The sequence below is a fragment of the Gymnodraco acuticeps genome, unplaced genomic scaffold, assembly GCF_902827175.1.
Source record: "Gymnodraco acuticeps unplaced genomic scaffold, fGymAcu1.1, whole genome shotgun sequence".
NCBI classification, from domain to species: domain Eukaryota; kingdom Metazoa; phylum Chordata; class Actinopteri; order Perciformes; family Bathydraconidae; genus Gymnodraco; species Gymnodraco acuticeps.
The window spans coordinates 672,203-685,785 of record NW_022992244.1 but is presented as its reverse complement, the minus strand read 5'-3'; the positions used below and the strand labels follow the sequence as shown (position 1 = coordinate 685,785).

At 40.0% G+C, this 13,583-nt stretch overlaps 1 protein-coding gene across 1 annotated transcript in view; it reads left to right on the top strand.

Annotated features, from left to right (window-relative positions):
* The window catches only part of whrna (whirlin a), an 80,488-nt gene extending 71,076 nt beyond the window's left edge, over positions 1 to 9,412 (top strand). Inside the window, 1 exon segment of the mRNA XM_034206321.1 lies at positions 6,067 to 9,412. Coding sequence (XP_034062212.1) covers positions 6,067 to 6,249 — 183 coding nt within the window. The 3' untranslated portion in view covers positions 6,250 to 9,412.
* The last annotated feature ends 4,171 nt before the right edge of the window (positions 9,413 to 13,583 follow it).

Below are 13,583 nucleotides of genomic sequence, written 5' to 3'. Positions count from 1 at the left end.
CGTTGCGTTCACAATACATACATTTTTAAAAAAATCCTCAGGCCAGCAGGCCACTTAACAGGCCAGGCCATCGGGAAACCTCCCGGTCCTCCCGATGGCCAGTCCGGGCCTGCCTATCAGAGATGGGTCTTTGCTTCATTATTGTTTGTCCTTTTATCTGTTTCTTAGCTCTGTTCACTCAGAGATTACGAAGCACTCACTCTGCTAAGAGGAATAACATAAACGTATAGATTAGATGAAAATGGTTGTTGAATAATAGTATAATACAAGCAGTTTTAGATTGAATCGATTTGTGCCACCATTGTACCATGTATCACTATGAAAGTGATAACTAGCACACAGTTCCTATTTTCCAGATGAAAACATCCTTTTTAACCCAATAAAATAATAAACTATTGAAGGTAAAAAAGCACTTCTCAAGAATGCCAGCACTTCAGATGTCTGTACATTTGTAGGAATTCTAGTCATGAAACCTCACTTCATCGCAGTGTTAACAATGACCCAACCACACACAGCAAGAAATGACCTCTCAAGAGATGAAGCCACTAAAATGGCTCAACCCATTACCAATTCCTCTAAACCTCAGATACTCGAGCCGAGAGTCTAATGAAAATAAAAAGGCAGCTGATCGTGATGAATAATAGCGGAGGAAATTGGTGCGATGGGTGTGAGGAGGTCCAATGAAGCTGCCCGGAATCAGGTTAAATGAGCTCATTTAAACAAGTAGATTGGATATGTAATCAGGTTTAAAATGTTGACTGGTCTCTTATTACAGCTTCCCATTTTTGCAATTGCATATATTTATCCAAACTTTGGTTTATTGAGGTAATAACCCTATCAATCAGAAGCGAGACAGAGCCAGGAGCCACATGACACCGCCGCTGCTTCCCTCAACAATAACACCGCATGGCTGCAGTCATTTGGAGACATTCATAACAAAGTAGCCTCAAGGTCACACCATACAGAAAAAGGAATACTTTTTTCCACGTTAACTTTCCAAGATGGAAAAGTGATGCGTCAAAACTTTGCTCTGTCACCTGGGGAAAGCTAACTCAACGTTATTAGACCCTTGAGCAAGGCACACTATCGCAATAGGCCCCTCAATCAAACTCAAGCATCAGAAAGATACATTTGCTTTGAAATAACCTGTTATATTGTGTCTGGCTTCCCGATGGGCGTGCTATCCCAGGGACAGATCACATCAAACGCACTAGAATATCGTTTCTCTGCGAAAAAGAAGCACAGTGGAGTCGTGGCACTGCAGACTTCTAGCTTCTGCTTTTCTTTCTCTCCGGGGCACGAGGGTTCTCGCCTCAAGTCACCTCAATCACGGCCGCTGAGGATGAAGTGCAGATGAGTGAGCTGCTGCCGGCCGGCCGCTCGTTATCAGTCCCATTATCGCTCCTGAAGCGACAGCCCGTTATCACCACGACGACTCGGGGTAATTGTTGCAGGCTCAGTAAATAAGAGAGTCTGTGATGCAGCCATTACACTGCCAACTGAAGCAAAGTTAAGGTCAGGGGTTCAACTCCATGCAAACCTCTTCTTTTGTTGGGTAACCCATCTCTCTTTCTTAATACATTTTATTAGTTTGATTACAGTCGTTGTTCATTCTGCGTTATTAAGTTCTACTTTCTTTTTCATTTGTACAAACACATAGAAAATAAGATGCTACAATCTAAGCATAAACGAAGATAATAGGGGTAATTCCCTTTGAGGTGTCCGTAGCCTTTTGACGCATCCCCATCTGTTATCAGAACACCTGAGGGTTTGACTAATACCTGGAACAATCATTACAAACCCATAAGGTTCCAATGCAAAGCAACTTGTATGTGAGTTTACTCGGGTTTAATTATATATTCTTTCTAACTTCTTGCCCAGAAGGCATAGCTTTGAGTAACTGTGTATCTGGTCGTTTTAAAACCTTGAGGCACTTGAGGATGTAATGACATCAGTTAAAGTATCTCACAATTATACTTGAGTACAATACTTGAGTAATTGTAGTTGTTTACATTCCAGGCAAGGCAAGTTTATTTATATAGCACCTTTCAACACAAGGCAATTCAAGGTGCTTTACAAAAATGAAAGACATTCAGACAAAGGCATTTAAAAACAGTAAAAGATAATAAAAGAAACATTAAAAGGAAAAATACATGAATAAAAAGTACATGAATAAAAAGTTACAGTGCATTAAGATATGAATAGTTCACACAGAAGTTCCACTTTACTGATGAACACAACGGCTCAGTTTCAATTAAAAGCAGCGACAAAAAGAAAAGTCTTCAGCCTGGATTTAAAAGTAGTCAGAGTTGCAGCGGACCTGCAGGTTTCTGGGAGTTTGTTCCAGATATTTGGAGCATAATAACTGAACGCTGCTTCTCCATGTTTAGTTCTGACTCTGGGGACAGAAAGCTGACCAGTCCCTGAAGACCTGAGAGATCTGGATGGTTCATCATTTAGCAGAAGATCAGAAATGTATTTTGGGCCTAAACCATTCAGTGCTTTATAAACCAGCACTGGAAGCAGGCATAGTTGCAATGTGCGTCGCCATTAACCAATCACGTCTTACAGATTGAGAAGAGTGGCTCAACTGCATGATGGATTTGTGGATTCTGAGCGATACAGTCCATCAACTTCTTCCTCCTTGCAATATCATCGCTGGTCAACTTGGCTGCTCAAACCCAACAGTAGTATTTCAGTCACTAAAGTGTCGTTACGAGTAATGAGGTCAGCATTCACAGTCAGGAGGAGAAGAACCTGGACCTGACAGGAAGGAATCCATGTTTCTTACTTGGTGCTTTTAAGATCACACGAATGTTGAACCTGAGATTCTGTGTTTCCATTAAAGCAGCATTAGAGCCCTTTCATGTCTATTTGATGGCAGGAGAACTCCAAAACATGCAGACAGAGAACTCTCTGACATTATATTTAATAAAAGGTGATGTGGCTTGCATGTTAGTGAAACATCAGGCCTTTGAGCTGCTAAATATTTTACTTTCTTTAACAGTTAGTAGCTAACTTGATCTGTCTGCTGTCTCTTGCTATGCTTGTGCAGCGTGTTTATCAGCTACAGTACAGCAGGTTTTAAGTAAGGCTGAGGAAAAAGTCAAATGGGAAAAAGATGAAGCTGCCCACATCCTCTTTTCCTCTTGAAAATAAGGTGGCTTCTTTGGTTGCTCTTGTGTTTGGGAAGTAGGTGGAATCTACTCATCCAAATCTGTCTCAAAGCTCGAAATGACATTACATTTTGCCTTAACTTAACCCACATGTTCTTGCATTGCCACCGACTGTAATGCTGGTACAGGATGTGAATCATGAACAGCAGGGAGGTCCAAATTGAATGTGTGATGAAAGTAATTTGGGAAAAATAACTGATTTTTAGCAATTTTCACTTTGAATATAAATACACAGGCTGCTGATTTACTTTTCAGAATCAGAGTCAGAATACCTTAGTTATCGCAGGGGGAGATTAGGTTGCTTGACTGAAATATTTTAATAAACATAAGAAGCAGAAGTAAAAATGTGCATAAAAGTCCTAGCCACTGAGAATCATGCAATCACGGTCGACCCCAACAGTCCGGCAGACATCAATGGAAACGTCGTTCTCAGAAATATCCAGGTGCAGCCACGTTTTCTGAAAAGCACATTAAACTACACTCCAGGTATCCATCTGGCTAATACCGTTAGCTCGTCCATGGTGAGAGGGGGAGGGACAGAGACCAGTCCGATAATTTGGAAAGAACAGCGGCCATTGCTCCGTCAGCCATATCTGTCCTCTGTGGATTTGACGGAAGAAGCAGATGGGTTGAACAAATATCACTCTTTATTCAGGTTTGCGATAGAGACATGTACGTTGAGGATCCACTTGAGTGAGTTCTCCGGAGCAGAGAGAGGCTTTAGATTAACTTCACACAGAAATGCAGACTGTGCTGAAATTGCTGGCATTCTTAAGTTTTACTGATGCTTTGTGTTGATATACTGGTTCTTTTAAGAGTCTTCAGATATCACTGCCGAAGAGCTGAGACTTCCTCAAGAAATAAGAACTGAGTCTTTGTGAATTGTTCTGTGCATGTCTTTGGTTGTCAATAACAATGTCTCTCTTGATTTGAAGGAAAAGGAGAGTGCTGCCGGTCAGGAGGAAATATTTCATTTAGTTTGAAGCAACACACTTCTTTCTAAAGGAACAGACCTGCAAAACATTCACGCTGAGCATTCACTGTGTGGTGTGTGTGTTGTGTGTGGTGTGTGGTGTGTGTGTGTGTGTGTGTGTGTGTGTGTGTGTGTGTGTGTGTGTGTGTGTGTGTGTGTGTGTGTGTGTGTGTGTGTGTGTGTGTGTGTGTGTGTGTGTGTGTGTGTGTGTGTGTGTGTGTGTGTGTGTGTGTGTGTGTGTGTGTGTGTGTGTGTGTGTGTGTGTGTGTTGTGTGTGTGTGTGTGTGTGTGTGTGTGTGTGTGTGTGTGTGTGTGTGTGTGTGTGTGTGTGTGTGTGTGTGTGTGTTGTTACACAAAGGCTCTCTTTCCGTATCATAATGTCATGTGATATTTATGGCATGACGTTTAGCTGAGATACTGAGAGGGCCTAGTTTTCTTGGGTGTAATAGAACGAAAGTAAGGATCTCAGACTTCCTAACATCTTGTGAGGCCAGAAACAGAAACAGGTGGGCTTTGGACCAGGGCTGTAGTTTTTTGATGGGAGTTATTTGTGCTTGATAATTACGTTAATGATGATAACAATCAATCACTAACTGATGTACAAACAACCGATTCCCGCTTTTCTTAATAAAATGTCCCCAGACTCGCGCTGGTATATAACAAATTCTGTTGGCTCCAAAGTAAAGTGAGTTATTATTTGTATTTGTACCAAGGGCAGTACAACAAACTACGGTAATGACGTAGGACTGGAATAAACATAAATGGGAATATAGAATAAAAGAGCCTTCTTTCCACACACACACACACACACACACACACACACACACACACACACACACACACACACACACACACACACACACAGCTCTTTTCTGTTCTTTGGTTTTAGCGCCTGGCCGACGCGCTCACACATCACTCAGAGATATATATTGTTTGTTTTTGGTACATTTATTTCCATGTTATCGTTTCCATTTCTTCACTGTTCGTTCTCTTCTTTAAACACACATGAAGGTATCTTACCAGACGATGTTGAAACAGTTTTCGTCGTTTAAATAAACAAATCTTCTCTGCAGTGCAATGCAGCGGTCAAAAAAACCGTGTGGCTTCACAACCAAACTAGAACCCAGAGTATAATCAGCAGGACTCTTTTAACCAGCTGAGGCCATCGCAGCACCAATCAGCCGCTCCGCCCCACCGTGGCTGCGGATCCCGATCAAATTACACCAATCAATTATACTCCATTACATACATTAAATGATTAAATAATCAAAATAATAAATCAACGTTTTGGCTCCTACATAGACAAAAAAGAAAGTAGAAAAAAATGTGTTATTATTACCACTCAAACAATTTCATTAGTTTCATTTTGTCCCTGTGTGTTCAGTGATTAGTCTTGTGGGCATTTAGGCTCTGGGTTTTCTGTCAGCCCTTGTGAGAGTCTTGACGTTGGATGGATGGATGTTTGGTTCTGAACTAGTTTATGTGTTTCCTTCCTATACTTTGTTATAAGGAGTTTGATTTCTACCAACGGGTTACTGCACTTGGGTCCTATATGCCTCGCTGTCCAGCCGTGAAAAAGCCTGGATTTTCAAAACATTTGGAAATTAAATATATTTAATGAAAAATATTTTTAAAACTGCTTAGAAGTGGAATTTGTATCATACTACTTTTAGTCTTTGGGCACATAGGACAAACACGTTTTGTCCTCAAATGTGATGTAATGTATTGAAATAACAGTAGCCCGATGTACCCAGAGACTATATGCTGTTAAGACAAACTCATTTCCCGACAAAGGTTACCAAATCTGTTCAAACAAGTAATTCTCACATGAGGTTAATATATTCGGCTTTATTATCAGTTCTCCCAACATTGTTTTGTTCAAAGCCACATTGTCTCTCTCTCTCTTTTCTTTCTCAGAGGGGGGGTTCAGCTCATAACTGCGGGCAGCTGAAGGTGGGTCAGGTGATCCTGGAGGTGAACGGGGCGACCATGAGGGGCCGCGAGCACAGGGACGCCGCACGCCTCATCGCAGAGGCCTTCAAGACCAAAGAGAGGGACTACGTGGACTTCCTGGTGACCGATTTTAACGTGGCGCTATAGCTGAGTGGAGGAGACGGCAACATGACAGGAAGAAATTGTCTATTGTTTTAAATGGCACAACTCTTTTAAACAAACACAAAGGAACCGACTGATCTCTGAGCCCTTCAGTCTGGATATATGATTTTTCATTACCGTGGACTTTGTTCAGGATTCTCCTCAACGTGTTACCTCCGCACTGTGAGACCTTATGCACTAAATGGAAAGTAGTGAAACCTTTTATTTTTCTCCTTGTGGATTTACGGAACTCCTTGTAGCACTTCCTCTTCCTTTGGTCAGTTTATTATTATTATTGATTTTTTCGCTTCTACCCGAGAAACAACCGCACATCTAAGACTGATCCACGCTCGACTTTACAAGCCTGGATTTGTAAATGTAAAAATGAACAAATGTAGATACAGATGCCTATATATACTGTACACATAAAGATACTCCTATATGAATTATAAAACCCGTAACCTCCATTGCATCATCAGCATATAGTGATATATTTAAAGATGATGATGATGATGATGCCGGCCATCCTGGTGATTCTACATATTTTATAGTGATGCTACCAGCCTGTCTGCGTTTAAGCACTCTTTCACAATAAGAAGAATGATATGTCAAGCTAACAGAAATACACGTTACATGCTTTAACATAAACATACATGTATGAGGGAAGGGCACCACGCAAATGCACCTCAGTTCCTGTTTCTTTCCACTTCCATGTTTATATGTATTTTTCACTACTTTATGAACTCTTAAACAGCTGAATTTTCAATTCTGTGAAAGCAAGATAAACGATCAAGGCTTCATTTTTTTACTTTATTGGCAAACAACACATTTCTAACACCTGAACTGAAGCCATGCTTCCTAGTACACACTAAAACACAATGTCGTTCAGAGTCTGTTTCTCCACGCAGCAATTTTGAAAAGCTTAGTATTCATTTTTCCCAAAATGCTGCATCAAATATTTACTTTCACATTTTGCCAGTTCTGTTTTGAGAGTGAATAAAATCCCAAATGTGTTTCCTCAGACTGCTCAGCTCTGCTCCTGCTACTCTTACAATTGCTAATGTTTCTTTTTTTATTTCATAGTTTTAATTATATACGCCCTGTGGGGGGGGAGGGGCTTGCTGCAGCCATGCTCAGTGAAGCAATTAAACCCAAGAGGGGAGTGATGAGACATTTAGAGGACGACGACACTGCCAAAGATTCGAGAAATTTTAATCTTCGACACAAATTCCATCCGCTCATAGAAAAGCAATTAGGAGATAAGCAATCAGGTGGAGTGAGAGACCGAGAGGGAGAGCGGCAAAAGTAACATGTGAGACGTGATTGTTGTTGTGATGATTTCCCTTCCTCTCAGGAAGAGTGCGAGCGTGGAGAGGATGTACAGGAAACATCCTCCCTGTGTGCAGTTATGAAGTCATTAGAATAATTCATTTTAAGTGTTCTGACATTGGACGTGTGTGTATGTCTGGAGTTAATGGGTGAAAAGATACATATGCTCAAAACAAGGAGACTGCAAATAAAGACTAATGTAAATGTCCTCCAGGGAGCTGCTGTGAGACGCAGGAGGAAGTGATGCAGGAGTCTGGGCAGCTCTGTGAGGAATCAAACACTCCTGAATCATTCTGCTGACAACTCTGAGAAACACATGCTCTGTGTACACCATACTCATTCAAAATGTCAACCTTTAATGAAGAACAACAAAAGGTTGTTTTTTGAAAGGTCATACCCACATCCTTGCCCCGTAATGCCCGATTATGAGCCCGTTGTATTTATTTTGTAAAGTCTTTCAGACCAGACATTAATCGATTACTCAATTTACAAGTGGGATATTTTAGTGCATGGATGGACTTTGGCCCCGAGACGCTGATGAATGTTTGTGACTCTGATTTGGTCTCCAGCTGCTTTTTTTACCAGCTTGTTTCGAACTTTGTCCGTCTGTTGTTTGGTGTCAAATTCGAAATGTGGGCTTTGTGAAAAAAGATAGTAGGACGAGAGGAAGAAGGAGAGGAAGAACAAGGATTCAATCAGAGAAGAACTTTAGTAATACTTTATCGATCGCAGAGGGACAATGTATTGTTGTACTAACAACTAACAAACTCTAGATCTACACATGCACCAACAGGACTTATCATAAAGAGCTGTTTGGTTAGATGAGGGTTTGGTGCCTTGCTCAAGGGTTCCGTGGTAGAGGCCACTCTCCAGCTACTAATCCACACTGTGGTGAAACAAAGTACTACTACAAACACAGTCGGAGCGTCCATTGCAAGCTAACTTCAAACTTTACTACAGTGGGTAAAATGGTGGTCGAAGTTGTATGAATTACGAAGACACCCCAAATACGCCTTTATACATACAGTATACTCTGTGTGCTGTTAAACCAAAACAATTAGCTAATACTACAAAACCTAGTAGAGTTGCCGAACAGTTAGTACCATATGTTAACACAACAAAATGTCCCTTCTCACCCTGCATCTCTCACAATATGTGTAATAAGCGCAGACATGGAATTCCTCATCTTAAAATATGTAAAATTATGCAAATGTCTGTTATTGGGTTGTGTCCAATTCAACACTGACTGAGCATCATTTGAACTTTGTTTTGAGTCTTTTTCAGCCCACATCCTCTTGAGGACAGAGCCCAGATGTGTTTTGGCACAGGATCGGGATGCGTATATTTGAAGACAAACAGGAAAAGATTGATATATATTTTAACGTGGCTGCCTACAAAACCAGACAGATATTCAGGAATGTTTAAATATCCTGCCTCACAGAGCGAGGAGTAAAAAGACAGTCCACATGAAAGTAGTGACAGGAAGAAGTCAATCCAGATGGGATAAGTCCACTGGGTGACACAAAAATGACATCATGAAACTAACACTTTTAAGCTAAGGCTTTTAAAGAGGCTCTTGTCCTGTTGCTAACATGTTAGTATAGCTCATGTTGACCATAAATAAAACACCAGGCTTGATCATTAGTTATTGTATTAATCTCTAGCATCAGTTTAGTTACTGAGGGCCGCATGGAGCAGCTCTTATTTATTCATACATTTAGCGTCTGAGAGCCGATCAATATCTGGAAGAAATATATACTCGCCACAACCGCAAACAAACTTAAAATGCTAGTGTGTGTGTGTGTGTGTGTGTGTGTGTGTGTGTGTGTGTGTGTGTGTGTGTGTGTGTGTGTGTGTGTGTGTGTGAGTGTGTGTGTGTGTGTGTGTGTGTGTGTGTGTGTGTGTGTGTGTGTGTGTGTGTGTGTGTGTGTGTGTGTGTGTGTGTGTGTGTGTGTGTGTGTGTGTGTGTGTGTGTGTGTGTGTGTGTGTGTGTGTGTGTGTGTGTGATTTAGATAAGCAGACAGAGACATTCAGACAGATGAAGCAGGACTGCGTCCTCTGTGGAATAACTCCACTGAACAATCTGATCTGGAAGGAATCGCAGCCACAAAGATGAAGGCTTTTGTTTCCTGAAATATCTTTTGAACATTGTAATATTTGTTTAGTGACAATGCCATATACTATATCTGCAAATATTTTATTTCATTTAGATTCGCTACTAGGGTGTTTTAAATCACCTGGAGGGTAATATATTCCACTAAGGTTATTCTCCCCCTTCTGAGAGAAATAAAACGCTTAAAAGTGTGAAATCAGTTTTTGGTACCTATTCCCAAAAGAATGAAAGCGCCACAGAAGCCTTTTTACACTGAAAGGAAAAAGTCAGAATATACCAAAACTAACAATAGAACCCTTCTGACTTCTCAACTCTGTCAGCGGCCCATCGGTTACTAATGAAGATGTAAATACAAAATATATATTATAACATGAATATATATTTTTAAATAAAGGAGCTCTGACAGAGATATCAGAAGTGTTATTCATTGTTAGTTGTTTTTTTAAATATATATATTTGCAGTATATAAACTATAACCTTATATTTAACAGAAGATGTCAAACATCCAACATGTTACGTACGCAGCCACTCAAGGAGTTTCCCTAAATAGAGTCTTGATTTAAGAAAATTCAGATTTATTTTCCAAACTGTTTTTCTCAGTGCTAGGGACATTATACATCTTCAAAAATAAAACGATTTCTGGTATACGAAAAGTTGACAAGAAACAGTTAAATGATCACTTAATTTAATAACTTGAACCAAGATAAACAATTCCAGCTGCATAAGAGTGGCTGCAGGTTCAATCTCAGTGTCCGTTAATGCCAAAGTTCCCTCGAGCCACTCTGCGCCCCCTTCCCGCTCAGGTGAAAAGTAGAGAAAAGTCTCAGAGAAATAAATAACATGTTATCATATTAACCATAATATATCTATTCAGACATTTTAAAAGCATATTTAATCTGCAGATGAACCCCTCCTCGTCACAGAAGCTTTATTCCTCCATAATGGCCCGTCCATGTGTGGATGGAGACCCCTCCTTCTCTTTGACCTGAGATCAGAGGGCCATCCGGGTGTTGGTCAGGCTGTAGGAAGGTGTGACACCCCCCCCCCCCCCCCCCCCCTCAACTACTGCTTCCTAGTAGCAAAGGTCAGACTCATAAAGCTCCACCTGTTGAGTCCGTTAATAACGTTTCTTTGTTACACTGAGTGTGCCTCCTGCTTTATTAGCTGCACAAGTTCATTTTGTCTGTTCATTTCTCCCCCCCCCCGTCTGCCATTGCTCTTCAGCTCCTCTATTGTCTATTGTCCTCCCGTCACTCCATCCTTTCCCCTGCTTCCTGCACATTTCAAGTGTTGTACAATGACATGCTATTTATACAGAAAGTGTGTTTAATTTTTCAATAAAGATAACTGCACAAAAACTAGCAAGGTGTCTGATTTATTATTTTGAAGTGTGAATTTGGACATTTTCAGATGTTTTGCCATCCCTTACTTTAAACACACAATGTGTAATTACTTTCTTAGACTAGGTACGGTGGCTGACAGCTGTGAATGTGTTACACTGCGCAAAACATTTCCATTACGAGAAACGGGCAACAACAACAACATTTTTTTTAAAATGTTGGCCATGAGGGTTGTGCAATAGGTCGCCATTGTCAGTATGTGCGTCTGCGTGTATTGTGTTTGTTCAAACGGTGTATGATTGATGATATGTGTATGTCTCTTAATGTCCACTATGTTTGTATATTATATACATGTATGCGGAACTGCTGGACGGAGCCCAGAACGAATTTCCTTACGGGGACAATAAAGTATATCGTATCGTATCGTATAACACAAATATAAAAACACAAATGTGCCAAAAGACATGCAAATGAAGTTTGCTTGCGTTTCTGAAGCACTTTCAGTTAACGAAGAAGCATCCAGTTGATGATGATGCCTCTTCATTTGTATATGTTTTGGCAAATTTGTGTTTTTATATTTACATCGCTTTTGAAAATGCAGCACGTTTCTTTATCCCTCCTGTTATCCTCAGATTTACTTTACACCCTTTATCCTCTGGGGTCAATTTCATCCCAGTAGTTTAAAACTCAAGACAATGATCATATTCCACATTTGAACCAACATGTATGTCTCTGGTTCTTTAGGTATCTTAGTTAACCTACATAACCATTCAAATAAAACGTTGCCCCAACTTTCCCCCCTAGACCCCTTTATACATCCAGAATTCCTATTATGTGACCATCGAAAAATATATAAATCACCATAAAATCTCACTGACTGAAATCAAATGTTAAAGTTAGATATTGTTGATGTTGTTAAAGGACCAATAACTAAAGCAGAGGGTAGTTCTTTTTTTACAATGATACATTTGCATGTAATAGTCACCTCAATATCACCCTACACAATCAACACAAATATTGACATTTTTCTATGTTTTATACTAAAACAACCTGGGGTCAAATTGACCCGAAGGAACACCGATGCATACAAAGTGCGTACAGGACATTTAAAAAAGATCTTCATGTTCATATATGTTTACCCGTTAGTCCTCACTAAATTAGGAAAAGTCATGAAATATTAAGCAAAACAAATAATGTGTTTTTAGATACGTTAAACATTGAATGGGGTCCAATTGACCCCAAGGATAACAGGAGGGTTAAGGGAAATGTGTTGGGACGTTGCAGTGCGTTTGCATCTGTCGGCCACCGTATAGGGCTCTCTCAATCCAAGTCCTCCCAAAAGAGTAGAGGCTATTACAGAATGAAAAGATCAACTATGGGTTAAACTTGTTTTTGAAATGCCTTATTGGTTTGAGTGTCTGATTGTTTTTGGATATGGAAAACCATCTCGCCTGATTTTCCTCAAGAGAAGAGCCTGGGTGAAGCTCCAAGAACCAAGACATTACATTGTCCAGGATATCAGAATCCCACAGACATTACATTACATTGCATTTAGCTGACGCTTTTATCCAAAGCGACTTACAATAAGTATAGATATACAATAGACATCATTTTTCACTGATGGAAACGGCCTTGGTGGAGGTCTGCTAGTTTCTTCTCTTCAGTTACCAAAGAGCTGGTAACATGTTTTTATTTTCAAGTAGTTATGTGTTCTTTTTCACAGTAGTGAATGAGAACATTGCAAAGCCCTGTCAGGTTAATGAATTGCTTTTAGCTTTGCAAACAAACTGCCTTGACTTAATTCATTTATCAAGAAAAACATACCACGTTCCAACCTTTGAAATATGAGGATGTTATGCTTGCCTCTGTTTTGTAACATTGTAAATTGATGTTTTGAACCTTTTTGTTGGATATAACAAGTATAATAAAGATGTCAGATCATACTCTGGGAAATTGTCTTGGACATACGTTCATATATAAAGCTATTACCCATTTGTTTCCTTACTTCCAGTTGACCTTGCCACAGCTCAGACTTGAGTTTTCCTGGGTCCTCGCAGTCTGCAGCTCTGTCATTGTGTTTTAATGTTTTAGACATGCTGACAGGTTCTGGGTCAGTGCCAGTCAACATATAATACTCTGCAACTGTCTTCTCTTTCTTATCAATTCCATGTAGCAATCTGCTGGAGCTCGTCTTCTGTTATTGCTTCATTTTCCTTTTGTGGAGTTTGAATTTGACATATAATTGCAGAATTGAAGATAAGAGAGGGCCCATTGAAGTCAGCTTCAAAGTCATCTCTCTGTCTTTGTGTTTCTCTCTGTTCTATTTCAGACAGTTTTTCAAACTATTCGATTTTTTTGCAAAACCTATAAAAGTTCAGTTAACATCTAGTTGTTTTTGCCTTTGTAAATCAAAATATTGAAGACTGGCTGAACATTTTATTTGACATTCACTTACTAAAAAAGATGTTCAACAGTGTAACATCTCAGAGGGCATATTTTGAAGAGAACCAGTGTGTTACAGAGCTTAAGATCAATGAACAAATGATGGACACCCATAT